This window comes from Ambystoma mexicanum, chromosome 8 (genome assembly GCF_040938575.1).
Source record: "Ambystoma mexicanum isolate Mex_15411 chromosome 8, UKY_AmexF1_1, whole genome shotgun sequence".
NCBI lineage: Eukaryota > Metazoa > Chordata > Amphibia > Caudata > Ambystomatidae > Ambystoma > Ambystoma mexicanum.
This window is the reverse complement of record NC_090929.1, coordinates 335442731-335470035: the sequence shown is the minus strand read 5'-3', so window position 1 is coordinate 335470035 and position 27305 is coordinate 335442731. Positions and strand designations below refer to the sequence as shown.

General features: G+C 45.7%; 1 protein-coding gene across 1 annotated transcript in view; it reads right to left on the bottom strand.

The window, feature by feature from the left end:
• Positions 1-9527: 9527 nt before the first annotated feature.
• The window catches only part of C8G (complement C8 gamma chain), a 174891-nt gene continuing 157113 nt past the window's right edge, over positions 9528-27305 (bottom strand). Inside the window, exons 6-7 of the mRNA XM_069609773.1 lie at positions 12644-12682; positions 9528-10312 (exon numbers count right to left, since the gene is read on the bottom strand). Coding sequence (XP_069465874.1) covers positions 10308-10312; positions 12644-12682 — 44 coding nt within the window. The 3' untranslated portion in view covers positions 9528-10307. The remainder of the gene's footprint in view (positions 10313-12643; positions 12683-27305) is intronic.

Below are 27305 nucleotides of genomic sequence, written 5' to 3'. Positions count from 1 at the left end.
AGCCCTGGCTATTTAAGCCCCCGGGGGTGCAGGCCGTTTCCGGCCGGACCCCCGAGGGCACCCTGACTGAGTCCTCCCTAGAGGAGGCGAATCCACGCAGGGGGCGGCCAGAGGGGCGGCCCGCTATGTGAGCTGCGCCTCTAGCGCCCCCTGCGTGGGCTGGCGCATCAGCTGACTATCTCAGAATTGGCATGGGTCAGCCTGGGAGCTCTACCGAGAGGGGATTAAATGTCAACAAGCATTTAGTGTCAGGCCCCAAGCCATGTCTGACATCTCCACCCTCCAGCCATGCCTTTTTACTCAACAGCCATTTCCATTTTATGACTTATAGTGTTGCTCTTTCCATAGTTTGAGGCTCACAGCCCCTCCACGTGACCCCTCCCCGAATGCAAACACCGTCCACTTTGCAGCTACTTTCCCACCGCCACCGCACATCTCTCTACCGTGGCTGCGAAGTAGAGATGCATGTTTGGTCTCACACCATGTCAGGAAAGAGTAATCAGTCCTGCCTTCTGCAGAATCACAGGAGCCATGCTGGAGAGAAGCAGGGCTATATGGACTGGACGGCTTCTGGCACGTGATATCCAGCAGCCTGAGCTGATCGTATTATTTGCAGGCCATGGGGAAGGAAGTCCACAATTACAATGATGGTGCGTGCCGCAGTGTGATAGCCAGGCGATCTGACCATGCCCCGTGCTGACTCGTCTGCACACTCCTCTTCGCAGGAATCCAAAATCCCCACACCCACCATTACCAAATTGGCTCCATCAATGCATAGTGTGTGACAGCTTCCCACTGTGTCGCCCGCTTGGGTTCTGCAGGCATTGGCCCTGTTAGCTGAGTACTCACGGAGCTGGATATTAGGCGAGGTAGGTGACCTCTGCTGTCTAAAGCCATGTGGGAACGTACGTCCCACGTGCTTATACTTGCCTTCCTCACCAGCCTACTCGGGGCAGGAGGGTCTGCAACCTCTGATTCTACAGATGTTTTGGACTACCACTCCCACTATCCCTAGAAAGCATATTCAATGACAAGGGATCATGTGACACGTAGTCCAAAACACATGCAGAGTCACAGGTTGCAGACCTACAAGACTAGTTTGGAGCCACACGGTCATGCCTCACTTCTCATGCAGGCGTTCTCATCAGGTGAGTTCCACAGGTGAACGCTACAGGAACCCCAGGAGTTGTCTGCCCCTCCTGGCACCCTCAGGTAATCTCACTTACAATCCCATCAGCCCCAATGACCCTTGGGATGTAGCTGGGTCACAGGCTGCCTGCCATGAAGTTGCCTCTAATGTGTGAAATCTATCAAACATGGTGGCCTGGGGCACAAAAGCAGGGTTTACGCATGTATAACAACCAGAACGTCAATAAAGAAACAATCATTGGCAAAGTAAACCGGTTTTGGCTGTCAAATGTCACGTGCTGAATTAAATACCCCGATAAACATGGTCTATGTTCTTCTGTCTACCTTCTTCTTGCTCTGTTAACTTATCTACTTTCGTTCCCCACCTTTTCGACCTGAATCTTTTACAAGGAGACAAACTCTTTCTCGCCTCTGCTTTGTCGCGGCATACAGTATTGTTCATGCCTTTCCCATTATCCACCTTCCTGCCCTTTGCCACTTCGATTCTGCCATTTGGCACCCCTTTCTCCCCCATTCACCCAGCTCATTATAGGGTGACCCCTCCCCTCACCTCTCTTATTTCCCTTGCCCCCTGTTTTCTGCACACCACCCTCAGTTTGTGGCCCTCCTCTATGGCTTTCCTACCTCCTTATGCAGTGTCCTTCCCTGTTGCCCTTCCTTTCCCATCCTACGACCCCCATCTTTTCACGCTGTGCCCTCTCTATGCCCACATGCGTGGCCCACTCCACCTCCTTCACTGCCTACTCTTTGCTTAGCCTCTGTATACCCCCACACCATCTTTGGGCTGATCCTCTCACCAGAGATCCACACCCCACTCCCGTTGGTAAAGCCCCAGCACCCACACCACTCACATTTTAACTTACGTGTGACATCCTTCTTCCTCAAGCCTCTGCCACCCCGCCTCCTGTCTGCATCACTGCACTACCCATGTCCGCAATCTGAGTTGTCGGGCTATGTCTACGGCGACATTTCTGCACCTACACTTCTGTGGTCGACCAAACTGGTGTCAACCTATTCCTCATACTCTACAAACTTCATGCTATGACTACACCCTTAGAAGTGACATCAATCAATGGAGTACTTGACACAAAACAGGCACACAATGCTTCAAACAAACTAATATAGCATGGCTACATTGTTCTTTCAAGTTTAGAACATTTGGGACTCTTTCCAATAAATTGACAGAAGAGGCAAACAACTTTAAGAAGATCAAGTGCAAGAGAAGGACACTGGCGATTGATGGGCAAGGTAAGTAGGGTATATGGGAAAGATATATATACATCTGGAAAGGTAGCTCATCAGATTGAGTGACAGTTGCTGAGATCTGTTTCTAACCTGCATGCCACTGCATTCGATTGTGGGACCACTTGGTTACTTTCATTTTTCTGACAAAGTGATGCATACTTGCTTTTTGAATGTGTATTTCTGTTAAGATGTCTTCTATATTTTGTCAGGTTGCTTTATCATGTGATTTGGTACTTTGAAAGCCAGATTTATTGAAAAATGTTCTAGTTGAACCCTTGAATAACAACTTTTCGGAAAGTGTGGTGTTGGTTCTAAAACTGAAGATGAAATAGGAGAAGATGGCATGCACTTTGCTCTCTAAATTGAAAACAGTGGAACAGGAAACCAGGGTTCAAATCCCACCTTCCACACTTCACATTGGATGTGATCCCAAGCAAATCATTTTACTTTAGTGTGCCTTATTTTCCTTAACTATCAATATTAGGATTGCTCAGTAGTGATGGTTTTCAGTGTGTACTGTAGGGAAAGTGTCACTCATGTGGGCTTATGCTGTTACTTCATAAATAATTATAATATTAACCATTTATATAATGCATCCTGGTGGAAGACATGATGTCAATTCTGGGTCTTGTTTTGTGGCGAGGCAGGATGGCAAGTGAGGGTCTTATATTGTGAGCGTGGTTAGGCAGGGTACCGGTATGGGTTTTGTGTTGTGTGGTGGGGAAACAGACGGCTAGGTATGTACCGTTTGCCATGATGGCTAGTGTTCAGCTCTTAGAGTGAAGCCAGACCACCCAGCTTGCTCTGTCTTGGCTTTACCAATGAGTTCTCTAGCTTTGCCATCTCCATACAATAGTTTAAAACTAAGGACGGGACGGTTGGCGATGTGCCTGCTGTCAAATTGCAACTTGGAATACCAGGAAACCTGGGATAAAATCCCCCTTCTCACCAAATGATATCATCCTGATCAAATCATTTTGCTACAGTTGGTATGTGGGAGAGGTTTCCTAGGTCCCAGGAAAATGCAAAAATAACGGAATGATTTGTTGCATAAAAGGAAAGTAATTTCAATAATATATATCTTTTTTTGTGAATTTGTCGGTGGGAGAGAGGTTGTTATAAAATTAACTTCCCCTTGAATTTGGGGCTGCAGCATTGTTAGCTTGAGCCACTACACCGTGGGCCACTAAAGTGTACTTACCCCCAAGCCAAATATTGCCAGTCCTCCCCTTTTCATTGTTGGGCAAAACCACTGAAAAGGAGAACATCCACCAACCGTGACCCTCTAATGAAAAGAAAAGTAAAATAAATGAAGTACTTCAAAGGAAGAAGAAACATGACAAAGAGAAAGTGAGGATGAACCAACAAGATTGACAGAAAGTGCTTCACAGGCAGGGGAGAGCATAGAGCGGGTTTATGGCTTTGACAGCTTTCAGCTTACACAGCTGTGGTGGACAGGAATACATGTATTACAAAATCTCTAGGGCTATTTCAAAATGTGAAGTTATCATTTGGAGGCCCTCCCTTCGCTGCAAGGTTTCATGCATGGCTGCCATACCACAGCTCACTATCACACCATTGTTGCAGGAGGCCACCTATATATCCTCTTCAAGCTTTCAAGGCGATCAACCATGCGATGCATGTACCTGCTCTGTCCCCGAGCCACGCAAAGGTTTTGCTTCTCACGGCCTTCACGCGTCTTATTTTGTGATTCTGGGGACTTTGAGGCGCCTAATGTTGTTGTGTTCTTTCACTTGTTCCTGAATTTGCTTGGCCTTCGCAGCAGGGACTGGCTTTCTGGAGACCAGAATGTTTCTCTTGATTTGGGTTGAGAGGAACCCTGGCTCCATTGTGTTTGTTGGTTTACTCATGGTTTTAGGGTCTACACAAGAACAAATAACTCGTTGTATAAAACAACCAGAAAATGGCACATCCTGGAGAAAATGGTTGTGCTTTGGTTGGTGGGTACACTTTGTGCTGGTAAAATGTAATTGTGGTGGTAGGGGACACTATGGTGTTATGATTCATACGTGTTTTCTTGCCTGGGTTGCACATTCCATCAGGAATATTTGACATGAGAATTATACTGACAATGTTTTTCTGAGGGGCATCTTTCTGGTTCCTTTCAAGAGTTTATCTCTTTCTTGCTAAAACACTAATGCATTCATCTCAGCTGCTCCCTTACGTACGGCCTTTGTGATGTCACTCTTAGGCTTCCTCTCCTGCTTTTGTGTGTTGATGGGGCCATTGCCAGATCCTTAGGGATATACATCCTTCAGGAAATTAATATCTCTGGGTGCTTTACATTTTGATACTTCTTCTTTGCAGGGCCTCCCATTGTCGCTCTGCCAACAAAATCCTGGTTATGATTCCAAAACGAAACCATAGCAGTTTAGTTATTCTCTGTTCATGCATGCAACACACGTCCTATGCAACTGTGATCCAACGACAGCTACCCGATGTTCAGGAAAAGACTTCAAACGTTTTTGTTTCCTGTGGGGTATTAACCTATACTCAGTTTATTCAGTTATAAGTTGTTAAAAATTCCATTACAACCTGTTAATATTGATACCAAGCAGGACTGATAACTCGAAATCTCTGGGTCGACATAACGTCCATTGCACTAACCGATTTTAGCTGTGTGTATGTTACATCCTGCACCCTAATTTCAATGCATTTGTGATTTTCTGTCGCAATCGATTTTGGCTGTGTGTATGTTACACCCTGCACCCTAATTTCTTGCTCCCGCAAGGATAGCTCAGCGGCAACATGCTCAACCTGGAAGCAAGATGACACAAGCAACACAGGTTCAATCCCTGGATCCGCGCTTAGAATCTTCTGGGTATTTAAGAGCATTATAAATACGCATTATAAATACGCAACTAAGACAAACAACTACACAATTAAAAACAAAGAATTCCTCTAACAGCGTCTCGATGCCCGCAGGCTGTGTGAGCGCTTTAAAAATGCATATAAATAATTTCACTGCATTTGTGCCTTTTCCATCCTGCATGCACACTTGCATTGCTTTTATGTTCTCCCTTTGTTACTACCAGGCCACCTGTGAGATTAGGCCAGAAATGTGCAGTGCAGTCAGCCTTCTCCTCTCAACTTTCCTTCCGCCACCCTAAAGGCACTCACCATCTCTCCTATCTTCTATAATTGCTACTCTATCTCCTACCCCCACTCTCACTAAGTCTGGAATGAAGAAGCACAAAAATGACATCCTGTGTGAATATTTTGGCCTTCCCATCGTATACACGTATGTCAGCGCAACCTCCATAGAGGTCTTCACAGATATCCTTTTCTCTGTCCCCTCTCCAGATCTATGGACCCTTCATCTTATTTCTACTCGCTCACCTTTCACTTCCTCTCTCAATAAAAGTGGCACCAAATGGGAAGACCTCTTGGCTGGCTTCTCATCCTCACTTTGAATTGTTAATGTCTACCACACTGACACTATCCTGGTGCAGGGTCCTCAACCCAACCTCCTTCTCTTTGACCGGATCCTGCCTTCCCTCATCAACTTCCTTCCTTCTGCTGCCTCCCCCCCACCACTCTTACTATCCCTCCCCCTCTGACCGGAGTTCCACACCCCTGTACTCCTTCTCAGAAAACCTTCAAAGGAAGAGACCTCCTCCACCTGGAGACTCTTAACGCCTGCTCAGCCAACTAACACTCTGCTGACATCTCCCTCCTTCTTGAAGACACTGACCTCGACATTCTCACTCTCATCGCGACTTGGTTCAATGCCAGCTCAATCACTGCATTTGACTCCCTCCTCCCTGATGGCCTTAAGATCATTTCCAAGCCTCAACCTCACTGTGCTGGCAGTGGGGTCACCTTAATCTATCCTGAGTGGGTTCCCTCGTCCATTGTACCCACTCAACTCTATTCTTCTTTTGAGAGCCTGGTTTGCAAGCTGGTCATCTCTCCCTCCTCCACTCTGGCCGTTGCTATCATTTACCGGCCTCCAGGCACTACTACTGTGTTCCTCTCTGAATGGGCTGATTTCTGCTCCTCCCTTCTTTCAACCACCTTTAACCTCCAGCTCTTGGGTGACTACAACATCCAATTGGATTCCCCTGCCGCAACAGCCACCCTCTTTATTCACCTCTCTGCCTCGCTTTCCCTTTCCATTCTCCCCTCTGATCCTACCCACTTGGCTGGAAACACCCTGGACACCATCATCCACTGGGACATCTCCCTCGCACCCCTCTGGTCACCCCTCTCCCTTGGTTAGACTATTCTCTCCTCTCCTCCCACATGGGTCCCTTCGGCCCTACTACTGGACCCCCAAAAGCCCTGCAAACCTCTTTCTCGTACATCCATACAATGAAACCAGCGTCAGCTGCTGCCTTTGCTTCTACCTTCATCTCCCCTTTCCACCCTACCATGACTCTGCTCACAGCAACCTTCAATCAGCCATCACCAATACTCTTGACATCCTTGCCCCAGTCATGAGGATCTGCCTGAAACCCGCCTCTAAACATAACACCTGGTATGACTCCGAACTTGCAGCCCTGAAACCAAAGTGCAGAGCAGCAGAACGGAAGTGGCAAACCTCGGGCTCACCCTCTGACAAACTGCCCTGCTGCCTGCCCCAAAGGCAATAGCCTTTTGCAACACACTGGCCACTCACTTTGCAACCAAAACTCAGGACATCCTGAACACCATTGTTACTCACCCGACATACCCATCCCACACACCCCGCCTTCCTTGGGTACCCACCCCCCTCCTTCCGCCTTCTCCTGCTTCACCCCTGTCACATCTGAAGAATTTACCACAGTTGTCTGCTCTACGAAAACCTCTTCCAAACAGGTTCCCCCTGCTGTTCCAGAACCATCAAGTACAACATTGTCTGTCTTGCCCCTTCACTTGCTGATTTCTGCAACCACTCTTTCACCACTGGTTCTTTCCCCTCCTCCCTCAAGCACTCCCTTGTGTGCCCACTCCTGAAAAAAACTACAGCAGACCCTACATGTTCATCCAACTAACGCCCAATTTCAATTACCCCCTTCCTGGGGAAACTGCTGGAGAAGCTGGCCTTGCCCCAACTCAATTCCCACACTGAACTTGTCGGTGGTCTCCACGATCATCAATCTGGGTTCCGAGCATCCAGAGGCATGGAAACTGCTCTTCTGAACACCCGTGAAGAACTGTTTGCATCCCTTGACTCCAACTCCCCTGCTGTCCTCATCCTTCTTGATCTCTCCTCTGCCTTTGACACTGTCAACCATTCCATCCTCATACAACGGCTCCACAATACCCTTGGTATCTCACAATAGGCACTGGAATGGCTGACCTCTTTCCTAAATGACCGCTCCTCCCAAGTCATCTTGTGCACATTCTCCTTTCCTACTTTTCTACTTCCTTCTCCACCTGTGTTCCCCCAGGGATCTATCCTCTCCCCCTGGCTCTTTAACATCTACCATGCTCAGCTGGCACTCCTCATCTCCTCCTTCTCCCCCAACTTCCAGTGTTATGCACTCAATTCTTTTTCAGACTTCCTTCTGACTCGCTCGCACCTTCCTTCATCCCTGACCTCCTATCTGCCATCCAGGCCTGGTGCACTTCCAACAATCTCTGCCTCAATGCCAGCAAAACTGAGATCCTTCTGATTGGGACCCCTGCTCCCTCCTTCTTCCCTTCTCTCTGGCCTGCCTCCGTGGGCTCTCCCCCTGCTTCTTCTTCTGAAGCCATAAACCTTGGAGTCATCTTTGACTCCTCTATATCCTGCTTCCCGCACACTCAATACATTGCTAAGATGTCCCACTTCCAACTCTTCCTTCTCAAAGGAATTCTCTAATTTCTCACTTTCCCCCAGAAGCTCGATGCCTCCCAAGCCCTGGTTCTCTCGAGGCTTGACTATTGCAACAGCCTCCTCCTCAATTTACCTTCTTCACTCTATGGCCCCTCCAGCTTATCCAGAATAGAGCAGCGAGATTTACCCTTGGCCTTAAGCCCAGGGACTTATCTCTCCTGCCCTAGAAAGTCTTCACTGGCTCCTGGTTGTTGCACGGGTCAAATTCAAATCCCTCTACATCATCCACAAGGATGTCTGGGGCTGGGGACCACACTATCTGCAACTCTCTCTTACAGAGTACTCTCCTTCTAGACCTTTATGTTCTTTTGGGACCAACTCCCTGTGTGTAAAGTGTTTTCCTAAACAGAGAGCAGGAGTTTGTTCTCTTCCTCAGCTGGATCCTTCCTTTGGAACAGCCTCCCCCTCCCTCTGTGTCTTGAGCAGGACCATCTTAAGTTCTGAAAGCACCTCAAGACTTTCCTCTTTTTCTGTTCCTTCCCTTCTTCCCTCCTCTGCTAATTTCACAGTTACTGTGATTGGTATCTTCAACCCTTATGCATTCCTCGGGCCCCTGACCACTGTGACCCAATCTCCTCAGCTTCTGTCTACCTTCAGCACTTGCCTCAGCACATTCTCTGCAATGGAGACTCAAACCTTTCCACCCAACGCGGCCCCTGGCCGCATAGCACTTACCATTCCTTGCACTCATCTGTGGCTCACCCTCAAGCACCGACAACTCAAACACCTACCCCACGGCCCACTTCCCTGCTGCACTTGCACGTTCTGAATACCCACAAGGCATAGTAGGTTCGACCGTCCCTTCCCCCACTGTGTTTTTTTATTCTACGGCAATCCCATGTTCCCTCCCTGTTGCCCTCTGGGTGCTTTGAAGCAGAATACATTTTCCGTATAAGCGCCTAACAAGCAAACGACAAATAAATAAATAAATCCAACTTTACACGTCTTTGTGTTACTGCATATGCTATCTGAACATTCTTATTGCCAATCTAGAGAATATGTTAACATCACTTTACTTGGAAACCATGCCATACTATATAACCAAGGCTACACCAATCAGAATATTATATGTCATATTACTTTATTCAATATTTATACTGCACCCATCGCCATAGTAATGATCTTAATGCACCTGGCCTTGAACGAAAAGTGACATATTTTGATCCTGCCTTGGTGTTGCCAGATCTTAGTCTCCGGAAAGGAAGGGGATATATGATCATTTTTTTACCTTGAAGTATAACCTCATGACCTGATAAAATCACAAGAATGTGTGCGAGAGATAATGAAGAAACCAACACAGACAAGAAAGTGACTAGGACATGTTTTCGAATATTTATTACATTCTGCTAAGGTTTACAATCACATTATAGGAAACCAAGCTAAAATGAGAGTGAACTTAAAGGGGTATAGAGCCAGTCTTGAGCTCTCTGGTTGAGTGTTTTTGCTCAAGGTCTCCTGCTTTAACCTTGAATTGCCACTACCTACCACTGCATTCAGTAATGTGGGCCAATCTTAGGAGAACTCAATTGCAAGTGAGCCCCTGTGACATCTGGGAGCACAAACAAACATAAATATCTATTGATTAATGTTTTTATGCATGTCATAGGTAAATCAATCCGTCAAATAATATCCTGTGTGTGCAGTTCTCCACTTTATGTAGGATTAGCCCGGCAGAAGACCCATCCCTTGATGCCTGCTATGATAGTACCCAGCTCCCTCAATCTCTAACGGAGGAGTTTGCCAGTCTCCCAATCCCCAGGCGAGACTGATCTGAAATTCTAATCGAAATATTCGGCCTGGGAACCTTTAACATAGGTTTGATAATTGTACATGTTAGGCAAAAAGACCTGATCCAGTTGCAGCTAATGTACACCAGTGTGGATCATAGGAGCACAATCCACCACTACTTTACAAAGAAGTTGATTGCAGCACTGTAACCTTTTCGCTGATTGGGACCAGCACTGTCATGGGCAGCTTAATCAGAGGTGGTGCTGAACGAGGTTCTCCTGGCGTCATCCTCTCAGCACAATGGTTTGCTTGGTGCGGTTTCTTGCCGGGCTTCTGCTCTGGGGCACCGAGTCGCCGGTGTCTAATCTGAAAAACACAACAATAGGCCAAGCTGAAGACATCACTCAGTGCTCAAGGGAGAGTTTAGCTGGGGTCGGAGTTTGTTACCCCCTCAGTGTGAGGTTGCTTTTCCGCCTAATGGGATACATAGCTGTTTGCCGGCTAACAATTCTGGGAGTAGTGTACGGGTGACCAAGAGCCATACTCATGTAGCGCTTCCTACACTAGTTGCTTCTCAGAGGGAAGTGGAAGTCATGGGCTACTGTTTCTTATGGCGTTCTGAATGCGACGGTTGCAGTGACAGAGACAGGGCAGTAACAGGTTATATGGATGTATTGTTTTTATATAATGTGCGCTATTTGGGGAGCCACAGAGGACTGTACAGGACAGGCTATGTTCCAAAGCACTGATGCAGGTGAAGAGTAGTAAATACATGTGCTTGTGATATGCCAGAGCCTAGGCTGAGCTTCCTTGCTTAGTTTTCAAAATCGTTTTAGGAAACACACCCCAGGTAATATAAGTCTTGACTATACTTTTTACCTGCATTGTGATGGCTGGAGGGGGTCTCTTCTACCTCCCACCATAACATGGTAGAAGCGGATGTGTTCCTCGGGTGCTAAATGCAGAATATACTTTCACTAGGTGGAAAAACAGCGTGCAAACCAAGTGCTAACTGGCGTCAAGGCATCCTTGCCCATGGGTGGCTGAATTAAAGTTCGGTAAGCTGGCAGGTTCTCTTCTAAGGCTGCCAAAGTATTGTGGCAGATCTTTCTGAGTTCGATGGAGCTGAAGCACTTTCAGCATTCACAGCTGACAGGCATCCTCCTATCTGGATAAGGAGACCAGTGCCAAGAAGGGCTTCCAACAATGAATTCATTCATGGATGCTGCCCAGCCAGGTTCAGTTGTGTTACTCTGATGCATCCCCTTTTTTTACAATGGGTGCCTTTGTAGATTCTGCCAACCCGATGCCCCTAGATCTAGAGTCTGCAACCTGCTTCTCTCCAGATGTTTTGGACTGCGTTACCCATGATCCATCACTACTGATTATGGAGAGCCAAAAGTGGCAGACCCCTGCTCTAGGCCATGCAGTCACACAGCTAGGGTGACCATTGAATGCCCATAGTCTAGTGGTCAGATTAGTACTGAGCGTTTGAACATTGGGCCACATATCACCTGCTCATGGAAGCCTTCCTTAGCTGCTTATCGGGGTGCTGATTGATTTATCAGGATAGCTTGGGTTATCGGTATACACTGGACGCACCCACACCCTATCATAGGAAATGCCTCTTTACCTGGCCTTCTCCAGAAAGTGCCTTACTGCTGGTCATGGAGTGGATATAGTCTTGGAGGTTGACTTTTTCCCCTTGAGTATCTGCAGTGAAGTCCTCCTTGTCAATCCAGCCGAGACCCCAACCTGACCATAACATGTCTGGAGGCACATCCAGGACCAACCCTTTTTCACACTGTCTCCTTTCCATTTCTCGTGGACGCGATCTTAGATGTGGGCCATGAAGCAGGGAGATCCAATTCTTTAGTGCATGCACTTTATGAATAGCATCACTCATTATCACTATGCAGAAAATGTAAGATAAAGCCCAGGAACACAGTGCATATGTCAGCACAATGTGAGCTAGGTCAAATGAGGACCATCGATATGCGGTTAAGACCGGACTAGAAAGGGCAGATGCGTAAAATGTTTTTCTCATTTGTGTCTGAGTTTACTTTTGTTCATCTGTGCTAACTCTTTTATTTGCCCACTTCCGTCCCAATGGCAATGATGGCTGGGATGCAGCTTGAGTGATGGAACTCTCGATGCGACTTGGGGTTATTCACTATCCAGTGTTTGGACAAAGGCGGAAGCCGTCAAAGATCTCTTGGGGCACATGAATACTGAATAAATGCAGAAATAGAAGACACACTCCCGGATAGGACCCATCACCTGTTTCTGTATATTTCTGCAGACACATTATTATTAGGGTCTTCTAATAATCTGAAGGAGAGAGGGTGATCCACTATGGACTGGCTGGGGCATGCCACCCTCAACATATTGAGGCTTGGTGCTTTCTCTACCAGTATATCCTTTAACAATGTTTATAGTGAAAGTCAGTGTCCCTCGCCTGCTTGGTGGTAGACCCTTTGGAGAGGTCCTGATTGCTCCAAGTGATACCACTTGTAGCAAGCAGGACCTCTGCAAAGGGGCTACTGAGAATGTCATAATCCATGGGCGGGTTGTGGGCCAGCTTTGTTGAGCTGTGAGCTAAGTCTGCTGCTCGGTGTTAAGCCACTGCATTTCTACTTCTTGTTTAAAGACAGTCACAAAGAACAGCAGACTGAAACCTTCAGGTCTGTAACTTACCCTTGAGAATATGAAACTGGTCAGCTGAGTCACAGAATCCTGGAGGCAAAAGAACAAGCGACAGAATTAATCGTACAGTTTAATTTAGATTCCAATCTTCAGTTCCTTGACAATTACAGAGATAGCATCAGGGCTCTAGTGCTTCAAGGTTGCGACTCAAAGTCTCGGGGAAGTAGTCCAAGGGTGAATTATGTCGCCATTAGGCTTGGATGGATCAGGCATTTGGCACAGAGGGGAACAGCCTCCCACTTTGACAGCAGGTGCTTCAGTAAGGCATTCATTGCTCCATAGAACACAAGTCACTGGATAGCAAAATGCACACACCTAAGCAAGGATTTGCAAGGGATGCAGAGCCTTGCATCTACAGTCCTTGGTGGTTTAGATCAAATGTGGGAAACACACGGGGTCTCATTATGAGTTTGATGGCAAAGGGTGTCAAATTTGCCACTTTACCAACAAACTCGTTTACTGTTACCTCCACTGGGTCATGTGGCATTACCACAGGATCATGACTGGTGGTAGGGTGGTATAAATCCCCTTTTTGGAGTCCATTGGACTCCTGGGGACTTTTGGCACATTTACCATGAGCATTTAAACCTGTGCGGTAAATCTGCTGAATTATTTCCCTTAAAGGATGTACCTACATCATCACGCCAGAGGTAAATCCTCCACCTCAAGGCAAAACTCAGAATTCAGCGACGCAGTCAAAGTGGAAGTAATTCTATTATCACCAAAAAAGTGGCCATAATGGGATCAATTCCACTTTTTTACCGCACGGCCAAATTCATAATGAGGCCCATGATCTTTGACCTCTCAGAATAGATGGCTTTGCACTTGGACCCCATGTTGTTTGGAGGGGGTGGAGAAATCTAGGTCAGAGGTCTGTAAGTGGGTGTTTAGGTCAGATGTATAAAGGGGGTTTGCTCAAGTAATATAGCCTTTTCTTACAGACTGCCCTTTTGACACATATTGGGATGTAGAGACCATTCCCACTTTGTGTGGGTGGTGTAAATAACTGGCAAGGAGAATATAAAGCTCTCATTATGACCTATGCCACTTAACAATAAATCCAACAGCATTATAAAAGTACCCAAGTGCATAACATGCCACTCTAGCTCTGTCCCTCGATCCCTCTCTCTCTTCTTCTCTTCCTATCTCGCTCCCTCGTCTCTATCTCTCTCCCACTCTCTCTTCCTTTCTCGCTGTATCTCCCTCGTTCTCTTCCACTTCTATAGGAATGCCACCTTCACACTGAGGGCACATTGTCTGTAAGTGGGGAGGTAAATAGGGCATGGCTAGGCTCTGCTGTGGGTAAGGGTACTGAAAGACCTTATAGGGGGCCAGAGGAACAGGCTGCAGGGTCCACAGCTGTAGTATTACCAACGAATCAGACACCACAGCACCCAACATGAAACACTGCATTGGGGCTCACAGAAGAAACAGATCATTAGCTTTATTTTGACTGCAGCATTTGAGAGACAAACACATTATTTAAATTATGCATACATTTCATTGTGCTAACATTGCAAACTGGCCCTTCTGAAAATATTAGAATGTCAATTCTAATGATCACTTCCAGTATATGTTGTAGTCATAATAGGAATGTTACACTTGTCTGGTGTATTAATGTGTATTACCAACACCGTAAACAATTGTATAAATTAAGTGTTTAGACAAGGCTATCATTCCAAACTGGACAGTCTGTTACACTCTTGTTGTACAATTATGAAATACCCCTATGAGAAAGTGGGAGGGGAAGTAGCTAAATAACACCAATGATGTTTCCTGGTGGTTTTGCATTAAATCAAAGAGCATTTGGGAACATAAGAATGACCAGAGATGTTTACATTTGACAATATGTATGTTATAAAAGGTTTTTGTGCTTAAATCACTAGGTGCATAATGCACACTAGGCCTGATGTTTATTTCATTTCTCAAAGCCTTCACCCTAACATCAAAGTGTTTTTGGTCAATGCCCCTATTTGCCCATTCAGACAGCCTCTGGATTTGTATCTGAGGATAAAATGGCATTGGTATCTGCCACTCAATTATACCCAGCCTTCTCAGATGTCGTATTTGTTCATAATAGATCAATATAGGCACTGTTTATAATTTCTGGAGCTTAAGTTAACTCCATGCTCGTTAGGCTAGCCCTTTTCTAACAGTTTACCAAGAATAAACTTCAGTGTTCAGCTTCGTGAGGTGGGGGATCCATGATTGGCTGCTTGCAGTCATAACCCAATTCCCCAGGACTTGGAGGGAAGAGTGAGATCCAGGTCAAGATGAAAATATATGTTATGTTATGTTAAAATGTTCTTATACTTGGCACTGTAAACACCTGCGTGGTTCCCTGGTGCTTTGGCGGAACTTTAAAGCAAGAGGGTGAGGGCAGTGTAAGTTAGTAGGACTGAGCAGGAGAAAGGAGCAAGAGAGCTGTGATGTGCTGTTGCCAGGTTCAGTTCGGCTTCCACCGTTAGCTGAGTTTAGGTGTGTTTTCCAGTTGGTAGTCGTCATGTGCTGATGTGCGAGGATATGTGTGGTTTGTTTTGTTGTTGCAGTCTAGTGAAGCGCTGCGGTTTGTTGTGCTGTAGAGGTATGGTTGTGTTTGGTTAAGAGTTTTAGAGGTGAATACAGGGGGATGAGTTTTTCTTAGTAAGGTTGGTTAGTGGCGTGACTATCTAGATGTAACGCATGCTAATCTTCTCAATTCTATCCAGATGGGACACAATGCCAATCTCCACAATTCTATCTAGATGTGACGTAAGTCTAATCTTCAGAATTCTATCCAGATGGGACGCAAGGCCAATCTCCACAATTCTATCTAGATGAGACACAAGGCTAATCATCACAATTCACTCTGAATGTGGTGCATGCTAATCTTCAAAAGTCTATATAGATGCGACGCAAGGCTAATCTTCACAATTCTATCCAGATGGGGCGCAAGGCCAATCTCCACAATTCTGTCTAGATCTGACACAAGGCTAAACTTCACAGTTCGATCTAGATGTGAGGCAAGGATAATCTTCACAACTCACTCTAAATGTGGCCCATGCTAATCTTCACAGTTCTATTGAGATGTAACACAAGGCTAAACTTCACAATTCTATCTAGATGTGACACAAGGTAATAACGGAGCCCTGGGCCAAGAGATGGTGAAGGAATCAGCAGGAGGTAGTCCCTCTGCACAGTGCTTGAGAGGCCAGGAAAGGGGGTCTAGGAACCCAGGAGAAGTATCGTTCCCCTTCTGTAATGGCTTGGCAGGCGAAGAACGATGGTCTGGAAGGTTGCCCAGAGCAACGCCAGTGGTCAAGATTAATTCTAAACCTTCCAGCCATCACCTCTTTGTTTTTGCTATGTCACCCCGAGGGGGACGGGTATTGCCAGACGTGGGTCCCGTGCCTGCTGGGCCTAGAGACCCAAGCTACTCCTCACTGATGAGGCCCAAAAAGGCCAAAACATGTTTGGGGATGGTTATGGTCTCGTGCAGAAGGGTTGTGACCTAGCATTTCGGGCTGGACTGCCCCTTTTGGGGTGGGGCCAAGTCTGATTTGCATATGGTCTTTCCCCTTCTGTAATGGCTTGGCAGGCGAAGAACGATGGTCTGGAGGGTTGCCCAGAGCAACGCCAGTGGTCAAGATTAATTCTAAACCTTCCAGCCATCACCTCTTTGTTTTTGCTATGTCACCCTGAGTGGGACGGGTATGCCCAGACGTGGGTCCCGTGCCTGCTGGGCCTAGAGACCCAAGCTACTCCTCACTGATGAGGCCCAAAAAGGCCGAAACATGTTTGGGGATGCTTGTGGTCTCATGCAGAAGGGTTGTGGCCTAGCATTTTGGGCTGGACTGCCCCTTTTGGGGTGGGGCCAAGTCTGATTTGCATATGGTCTTTCCCCTTCTGTAATGGCTTGGCAGGCGAAGAACGATGGTCTGGAGGGTTGCCCAGAGCAACGCCAGTGGTCAAGATTAATTCTAAACCTTCCAGCCATCACCTCTTTGTTTTTGCTATGTCACCCCGAGTGGGACAGGTATGCCCAGACGTCGGTCCCGTGCCTGCTGGGCCTAGAGACCCAAGCTACACCTCACTGATGAGGCCCAAAAAGGCAGAAACATGTTTGGGGATGCTTGTGGTCTCGTGCAGAAGGGTTGTGACCTAGCATTTCGGGCTGGACTGCCCCTTTTGTGGTGGGGCCAAGTCTGATTTGCATATGGTCTTTCCCCTTCTGTAATGGCTTGTCAGGCAAAGAACGATGGTCTGGAGGGCTGCCCAGAGCAATGCAGGTGGTCAAGATTAATTCTAAACCTTCCTGCCGTCACCTCTTTGTTTTTGCTATGTCACCCCGAGTGGGACGTGTATGCCCAGACGTGGGTCCCGTTCCTGCTGGGCCTAGAGACCCAAGCTACTCCTGACTGATGAGGCCTAAAAAGGCCAAAACATGTTTGGGGATGCGTGTGGTCTCCTGCAGAAGGGTTGTGACCTAGCAGTTCGGGCTGGACTGCCCCTTTTGGCGTGGGGCTAAGTCTGATTTGCATATGGTCTTTCCCCTTCTGTAGTAATGGCTTGGCAGGCGAAGAACAATGCTCTGGAGGGTTGGCCAGAGCAACGCCTATGATCAAGATTAATTCTAAACCTTCCAGCCATCACCTCTTTGTTTTTGCTATGTCACCCCGAGTGGGACCAGTATGCCCAGACGTGGGTCCCATGCCTGCTGGGCCTAGAGACCCAAGCTACTCCTCACTGATGAGGCCCAAAAAGGCCGAAACATGTTTGGGGATGCTTGTGGTCTCGTGCAGAAGGGTTGTGACCTAGCATTTTGGGCTGGACTGCCCCTTTTGGGGTGGGGCCAAGTCTGATTTGCATATGGTCTTTCCCCTTCTGTAATGGCTTGGCAGGCGAAGAACGATGGTCTGGAGGGTTGCCCAGAGCAACGTCAGTGGTCAAGATTAATTCTAAACCTTCCAGCCATCACCTCTTTGTTTTTCCTACTCCGAGAAAGCCGGCAAGTGGCAAACTGAAGCAAGATGCCAGCACTGTAACAAGAGCACCCAGGCCTAGCATAGAGTGACCAGGTAAAGGAACAAACCATGGTAACAAGAGAGCAGACACCAGCACCACCGACGCAATCAACAGTGGACCCAGAAACCCCCAACACAGATGGAAGAAAGGAGAAGCACTGACCCAGAGCCAAGGAAGATGAGAAGACAGAACCCCTGAACAAACCAACTGGGCAGGCATCACCTTTCAACAAACAATATGATATTATTCCGAGTATTTTAACATTTCTAAATAAGGAATGGAACATTACAGTGAACCCGTCCCTGGCACCAGGACATGAATCCTATAAAACATGATAAACCTGGAGAATCTCCCCACGCTCTGTGTCTATGTATCATCATGTTTTACAGTAATGGAGTCCTCCTACATGCTCTTTATTTAGGAGGACCCCATTACTGTAACACAGGTTCCTCTGTTGATTACTTATTGGACTGCGTTACTGATGATTCATGCCTTTGGTGAATGATGATATAGATTCAGCCCTGATGATGGGTACAGCTGAAATGCATTGGCTGGCTTGGTTTTGAATATATTTCCTTGCTTTGCATTTGTATTAAATTATTGCATCATCAATTGTACATATGAGAATTAATTTTAAGGGGTCTGGTAGATACTCTGGTGAGCACACAGTACGTGGGGAGATTCTCCAGGTGTATCACGTTTTACTGGGACAGCAGCACGCCTCCCACCAGCCATGAAGACACAACAGACGAGGACTTCAATCCAGGAAACAGAGGGGAAAGGAAATAAAAAGATGAAATCAAAGAAAAGGATAAGCACAAAGAAAAAGAAAGGCAAGAAAGAGATGTGGTGCACTAGTAAATGCCAAAGAGAAGAAGACCCCACCCAAGCCTCAGCAGTACCTACCAACGGGGAAACCGGACTCAAAGGAAGCAAGTGTACCACAAGCTCTGCAAAGAAAAGATCCCTACCATCTAAGATGGGCTACTACACCAGTAAGAAGGCTGCATGCAAAGTCCCAATGGTGATAAATGACTCATACAAGAAAGACGCCCCAAAAACCAAGAGAAACTGGCTAGACTCTACTAAGAACTGGGCGTCTTCAGCCAAGTAACAATTTCAGGAAGAGACTAACACTTGGAAGATAATATTACAGAATAGCTGGAAGGCATCATTGAGACAGAAGAAGAACTCTAAAGAAAGATAAATAATGGAGTGTAGGGAGCAAGCTCCAAGGTAAGTATCAACCCATTTAACCAAGTAGAACCCCTATAGACCCACATAACATAGTTCAAAATCCACAAAGACAGTGATATCATTGTTCACCTTGAGTGTCACAATTGTGAAGGGCCGCCACAGACGGCATAGCGCATTGGCCTTGTTTGGCAATCCAGAATTGTCATATGTGCTTAGTTCTGAAATGTGGGATACATTTCATGGTTGAATCAGTAACAGGGGAGGTGAAAGGCACACAGCTCATAGGCAGGAAAACCAATCCCATGAATCAATGTGTATGCTCTCTCAGAGAAAAATGAAAGGATTGAACCTTTCAAAACTCTAAAGCTGCCACTCATCATCTCCAGGGCTGTCTCAATGGGTGTGCCTTCAATTGTAAGATTGTGAAGGCTAGATGAACTGGGTCCAGCTCTGCAGCATTGGTTGTGACATCCAGGGTCCTCAGGGAGAGGGTCAATGAGGTTTCCTGTGAGATGTCATTTGAGGTATTGGACAAATGCCAGAAACTACTCCTGAAGTCACCCAGGTGCTTCAGAGCACTCTGGATCGACATTATCCTGATTTCCCAGCCTGTAAAGCCTTAACAGAGCTGCATAGTTCCCAATCACCTCACTGATCACACAGCAATCAGCCACAGGATGGAACTCTCTGGAAGGTTTTCTGGGGGCCCAGGTTCCTAGCAGCTGAATTGCACACTATTGTGCAGTAAGGATGCCTGCAAACCTCAGAGAGACATACAGAGTGGAGGAGCATAAGGGACTGCTTTCAGTACATGGGGGAATGCTGGGAGTGGGTGAAGAACAAGGTTCAGAACTTCTTCTGGAAGGAAAGCAGAGTTGCTGCACAGGAAAAGAAGGCCACATTCAGGGAGCTGCAAAGCAAACTGCAGTAACTGTTTAAACTCAACCTTTGCAGCTGAGATGGGAAAGACGACCTGGAGGAAACAAGGAAGGGGTGAGAAGACTACTAGCAGGAAGAACCTAGGAAAGTCATGTTCCATTCCAAAGTTGAGCACTTTAAGGATGATAAGAAAATGAGAAATGTAACTATTTCTTCTTTGGGAAGCTTCACTCAACCACCATACACTGGTGGAACCTCAGGATTTAGATGTAAACCTTCAAGGTGGGAAAGACTGGCTGATGAAAGCTGTAACATAATTTTATGACAGCCTTTAATCGCCAAAGGTGTCAGAGAGAGGACCCAGACAGACAAGTTCCTGGCTGTTATCGCAAAGACACTGAGCCTGGAAAAGAGAGAGGTCCTAAATGCCCCATCACACTGAGGGGTGCTTCACCATGTAGCCATGTCCTCCAAGCATGGCAAGACACTGAGCTGTCTCCCAGTAAAACTATACTTCAAACTCTGAGACTTGATCATACTAGATTTGCTGTAACTATACGAGGAGATGGCAGAGATGGGTAGGATCAGCCAAAAGACCAGGGCATGAGCCCACGGTAAGGGATGCAAACAATTAAACAGTACATTAACTGTGCTGATTATTCACAATTTGTAGTTAAAACGTAAACACTTGTACTAATCATCAGCATTGCTTTGCAGACATATTCTGGTGGTAAATATAATTAATTTTTCATCATACAGGCAGGTGCCAACTGGCCAATGCATTTCAGACCAGCAAAGGTTATTCTTCAAGGCATGATCTTAAAGATCACACAAAGTGTTGTGAGGGTCAGTAATGTGAGACTCACAACTATGTTTAGTTTTCTCAAAGTTTGACAGTTTATTTTAAACTGTGACAGTTTATTTTAAACAAAAATAGAAAATAAACCCTAACTAAACCTACCCTACAAGAGGATTCCCTACCCAGTTTAGGATCTAAGGGAAAGCCTCCTAGCATACACAAAACTAACCCTCACACTAAACAACAAAACAAAGTGACATATAAACAACATAAATAAAAGGTTACCAAATAACCAGAGTCTTGCATGACTTCTATTTGTCCTGGGCAGATCTTGCTCCCCTAGGAATGTCCCAAAGGCACTTTCTTCCAAGGAAACGAAAGCTTTAAATCAAGTTTTGAAAAGTTCTAAAGAAACAAAGGTTCACACAAACAAAAATGACCTGGTAACAGTTTCTTCTTCGCTTGATGAAAATATTCCCTTTCCAAGTTCCACAAAGAAAACAATGGCAGCAATGGGATTCCTGGATAACCTCCTTCCAGGAAAGAATTAGTGCAATTTAAGATAAAAGTACCACTTCTGCTTAGCAAAAGCTCCTTCTCTTGTAACGTTTGCACCTTCTTTGAATACCACTTGTCAGGATGCATCTTCTTAGGGTTTGCTCTCTCTCTCTAGCAACTCCTTTCTGCCAATGACACTGTGAGAACAGACTCACTTGTCCTACAGTTTGCTTCTGCTTCTACTACTTCAAATAATATTGTTCTGGCAAAAGTATCAACAACCACAGTTCTACTGCTGCTTCTGCAACTTTGTATTTTAGGCAACTTCAACAAGACTCTTCGACCTTTACAGGTTGGCAAGGCACTCTCCTCTCTTGCATGACAAGAAAGGGCAGCCTCTTTGCCTTTCCTTTCTTTCTTGCAGCTACCACACAATCTGTCCTTATCTCCCAGGCTGCTTCTTCTCAACTTGAACAGTCTCAGATTACAGATTTAGAATGAGTTATTTTAACAAGTAGCCAGCTCCCTTCCCCAGCTTCATATATACACCTTCTTGTCTCCAGTGGTTACCCCAAAGCTGTATTGCCACCCTCTCAGCCTTGGATAACATTGTCACCCTTGTATCAGAGGACTCTGGTTTTTCAACAGCTTCAGCAACTTTAAAACCATGGTGTTCAGTTCTTAATTGAGTGACTTCACTTTAAAAGGGTTAGATCTACAGGCTTGTTCTACAGCAACTTCTATGACTGCTACATAATTATTCAGTATGTTACAGGCAATATGTTTCTCTGTGGAAACTAAATTAGGTGCACGCAATTTCGTCTTGATGATAAACTACCACAAAGACGTGCATTCCTGCTTTTCGATCTTTTGTTCAGCGTTATACTTCAAATGAATATGTTAAGTGGGCTTATAACATTGCAGGAACTTCAACTTCTACTTCATAAGGCTTACCAGCAACGTTCTCCTCTTTAATAGGAGACATGCGACCGCTAGGCAACCATTTACCAACAATGGATAAAAGAGAAGCTTTCTCTATATGTGGGTACTTTAGCTTCGTTGGTATAAACTTGTGATACAATTGTCTTGGTAGAATGACTTCCCACTTCTGCAAACAACTTTTACTCGCACACAAGTATAATTTAAGCTGGCTACAGTTGATGATTTGGAGTAGGACGCTTCCTTCTACCAACTCCACAATCACAGCAACTGTGGGCTACTTCTGCTTCCTGACTTAATTTCTTCTACTGCTACTGCTACAGGCACTCTTGAGACCCACACCCCTCTGCAACACTGGTGCCTCCAATTCGGCCTCATTAATGGAGAGTCTTCATTTCTCCAGCTTCCCTTGGCTTGCTTCTGCACACAGGTCTTGGGTGGATGCACGACTTCAGCTCAGCATTCACAGCAACTAAGTGCACCAGGAAAGACTACTTCTTTCTCCCAGCCTCTTTCAATGCTGCCACAACCCAACAGGGTTTGTGAGTACAGGACTAATTCAGAGCCTGCAGGTGCAATCTGCTCTTCCTCTGCTCCGGTGTCCCCTCTGTGGTCACACTTCCTAGTGAACTACCAGCTTCATGCTATGCTTCTTCTGCTCCTGCTACTGCCGACCTTCCAGCTCCTGCTCGAGCTACTTTCTGCTGCTCTTTCCTGCTGGAGACTTTTATGCCTTTCAGACGGGTTAGTTGGCTTCAGGTACTAGGCCTTAGGATTTATTGCCTGACCTTGCCAAAAGCTATTAGGCGGCCTGCCTGTCCTTGGCTCCTGCATGCCTCCTTAGCCCTCTTCTTCATCACAGTCCCTGGAGGATTCTGGGACATGTAGTCCATTTTAGAGAAATTCGTTTTTTCTTCTTCTTTAAAATGTCCCATCAGAAGGGTGGGATTATGGGGGCGTTAAAAATGGGTTCTTCCCAGTCTTCCTCCTCTAACCCCCACCCCCTTTAGTGGTAAGACTAAAAAGAAGAGCAATCATTCTTATTTTAAAAATAAACAGCCTTCTGATCCATTCTGGAACAGCCCTGACTGAAACTGGAGGGATGGGTAGGATACCACTATCTCTGAGAAAGGGCACAATCATACTCTTGTACAAAGAGAAAGGCAAGAGGGGGGAACTCGAGGATTTAAGATCCTTTTCCTTCCTGAATGTGGACTGCACGATTCTTACAAAAGTGATGGCTAACCATCTCAAAAGGGTGATCAGGAGATAGTCCACCTGTACAAGTTGAGTGGGATCCTGAGTCACCAGATTTCAGACAACCATGCCCTGATCAGGGACACGATTGGATACCTCAAGAACTAGACAGTGTGAGCTGCTCCCCTTAGCCTATATCAGGAAAAGGCATTTGAACTCATCTCCCACAAATTCATGGACCATTCCCTGCGGGCACTGGGGCTGGGTGACTTCTTCTGTGACATGGTGAACGTAATCATAGAGACAACGTTAGCACTTCCATAGTTAACGGATAGAAGACGACCTCCTTCCCAGTGGAGTTGTGGGTCAGACAACGCAATCAAAACTCACTTCTGTTTGTTTGTGTCATAGAGCTCCTGGCAGAAAACTTGAGCCAGGACAGTGGCATCAGAGGGATAAAGACAAAAGAGATTGATGGTAAAGGCAAAGTGAAATGCTCCGTCTACATGGACAGTATCTCAGTGTTCTACACAGTTGGAAGTTCAGTGAGAACTCTGGTAAAGACCTGTGAGGACTTTGGCAAAGCATCAGGAACCATGGTCAACTGAGCAAAGTCCAAAACGATGCGCTTCACAACTAGGACACCACACACAAGCTACTGCCCTTCTCCAGCAAGCCAGACCACATGAAAATCCTAGAGTGTGCTTCAGAAGAGAGATGCTCCCAAGATGATGTAAGATGAATTAGTGGTGTAGGCCCAAAAAAAAGCTGTGGCTGTGGAGCCTCTGCAACTGGACCATCAAGGGGAAGACGATCACCCTCAGAAACATGCTATGAATACTGTAGTTTTTGGCACAGCTCCGGCCTGTACAGAAGACATTAGCCAAGACCACCACCTGGATTGTAGAAGGAATATAAAAAGAGAGGAAAGGAGTCCCAGACAACCTCATCATCTTCAGAGGCTTCTTCACCTGCAACTGCAGAAGGACCACTCCGAAGAGGCACAATGACATTCATGCAGTATTCTTGATGGCTCACTTCTTTCTCTGGAGGATGTAGAGAATACTGGGATGGGAAGAGTGGGAACAGCAAGATCCCCACAGCCAGATAGTGCCATTGTGCTACATAGAAGCAGTGACTTTTGTGTAGGAATTCCAGCTAGAAACCATCATTGCAGACTGTTGGACAATGAGGGAGGTTCTAGACACATATCGGGGAGAAGGATGTCTGTAAAAAGATTAGCACCCCACCCTCAGCAGCAGAGGAGCATGGGTGGGAGAACACTGTATTGGAAGGATTAACAAACCAGCACAAAGACATTGCCATCCAGGGAGAAAAGCTGGTGAGAACCTTCATTCATGCCAGAGGACTCAACCGCTACAAGAACTTCATGAGAGGATGTACAGCAAACAAGATATTGTACCATCTCTTCTGGGACAACACCTATACCAAAGTCTTGCTGAAAAGCTAGGCCATTGAGCTGGGGAGCCTGATGCCCACAACAAACACTGCTACTAAGTCAGTGTTGTATGGTTTGTTCTTAGGGACCGACATCCAGACCTGCAGGGGAACCCTGTGCTGCTTTAATAATGTGCTTCTGTTTTCCAGGAACTGTCTCATGGTGGGGAAGAAGAACATATACACTGAATCATGTCAAAGACGGGTCACAGCCTTCTGAGAGACTACCATATCATTGATGGTCCAGAGGACAACAGCGACAAAGAACAGAATTAAATGTAGATTTTCTGAACAACCTAATCTGTTTGAGGGGCTGTCTGAGGGCCTCACTGAAGTCTGCAAGAGGAGGTAATGGGGAAAAGGCGGTTTATTAGAAAGGATTGCTGTGCAAATGCCCAGTCCCCAATTCCCAGACATTCTTAGCAAACTATGTATAAAGGAAATAAGGTTGATATAAAACTACAGAGGTATCTTTTATGGAAATGATGGAATTAAGTGACCGCCTATAGGGGGTAAAAACTTGAAAACAATAAAAGGCAAAGGATGAGGAATAGGAACAGAAGGAAGGAAAGGATACGCATTAGATGAAACCCTATTCTTTGGAAATTAACAGACCATCCATTAATACAAGTTATGCGATATACCAATTATGGACCTGCAAACACTGTTGAATTAAAAATGTTATTTGCCAGGCAAATAGCCTTTAAATCATAATGTACATATGTGACAGTAAAGACCAAACAAACATCATTTTTGTTTTGACTACAGTGGCGTGTAAGTACCACTAGGGGGAAAACTCATGCAATAGTTACTCCTGCATTCCCCTGGATGGTGTCAGGGCCTTTCATCTTTTTCAGCTGAAAAAGGTCCGAACCTCAGGAAGGTAACCAAGCAGCTGCCCCAATGTTGGCAGTCTTACTCTACAGCAACATATCTCTTTAACTAATGACATTAAATGTGCACTTTGCCATGCTCACATTACAGGCTGGCTTTGCTGGCTCCCATCATCCTGTAGCGTTGTTATAGCTTCATTGCGTGTTACTCCGGTTTCGTCCACATTAGCATCTTGCTGATAGAACAATTACTAGCTTTTCAGTGGATTGCTTGCCCTGTGATAATCTGCAGCAATGAACATCCTTGCTGGATTCCGTTTTATACATTATTATTTAAGCACTCCACTGATACCTCTGACTATTTTCCCCAAACTGTAGACAAGGATGCCCCAAACATAATATTGAAATGGGTCCCCATGAGGAGGCTTGAACTAGCCTATAGGGCAATGCTGAAGTGCTAGCCCATGATTGTAGGGTGGGTCATTTTTTTGACAGAATGGACCATTTTCTTGGCCAGGGTGGGGAAGTTTCATAAGTACTCACACAGTCTATTCTGGGTAGCAATACATTGTAATGTGTGATTGTGTGCCACCTTTTCATTAGTGCCTTGGCCGATGTTATGCCCCATTCAGACCCTGGCCAGTCCCAGATGCATGTTCATCGATTACACCTTTGACAGCTATATCATAACGCAAAAAGATAGATGTTACAAAAGGAGTGTTCGCAGCTCAGGGGTTAGAGTGTAAGCTTCCCAGTAGCAGCGTTCGATGTTCGAGTCTTCTCTTTGGGATCGAAATAATCAAACTGATAGCATGGGGAGGAAATAGGTCAAATGTTTTTAACTGTTATTTGCACCATTACAAATGGCTGAGAGAGAGAAGACGGCACCTTTGTTTATCCCAACTGGCATTGATCGTTCACAGATGCATCTTCATCCTTTACACCTTTGACCATCATGACATAATACAAGAAGATGTGCTTTTTCAATTGAGATGCAGTAGCTCAGAGGTTAGAGCAAGGATTTACAAATTATGGCATTACAACATGAAATACCCTTCTTGGCGTGAAACTACTCAAACATGGAAGAACACAGGTACACATTTTGATTTTTTATGTTTTCTTGCTTTTATAATAATATTGTTTAATCTTCCTTTCCATTGCAAATGGCTCAGAGAGAGAGACCAGCACCTTTGTTAATCCCAACCGGCATTGCTGGTTCCCGCATGTACCTTCGTCCATTAGACCTTTCACCCCATGTCATAAAACAAGAAGCTAGTGGCTCAGAGGTTATAGCATGGCTTTACCTATGGCAAGGTTTCTGGTTAAGAACCCCTCATTGGCATGCAAATACCCAAACTAGTGGGCTCAATGGTGCATTTGGAGAAAATAGGCAACTATTTTTACTGTTATAAGAATATTGTTTGATCTTTATTTGGCTAAGCGAGCAAGACGAGTACCTGTGTTTATTCCATTGCTAGTTCCCACATGCAGCGTCACTATTACACATTTGACAGCCATGCCATAATGCAAAGGTTATGCTCTCTAAAGGTAGGCCTAGTGGCTCAGAGGTTAGAGCATGAGTTTACTGATCAAAAGGTTGAATGTTCATGTTCTCTATCTGGCATAAAACGGTTGAAATTGGTAGCTTGAAGTGTTCATTTGAAGAAATTAATTTCAATTGTAACGGTTTTTATTGTTTAAAAATATTGTTTCATCTTTATATCCATCACAAATGGCTCAGGGAGACAGACCTGCAGCTTTGTTTATGCAGAATGGCATTGCTAGTTCCCAAATGATTCTTCATCCATTACACCTGTGACTGCCATGTCATGATTCTTCATCCATTACA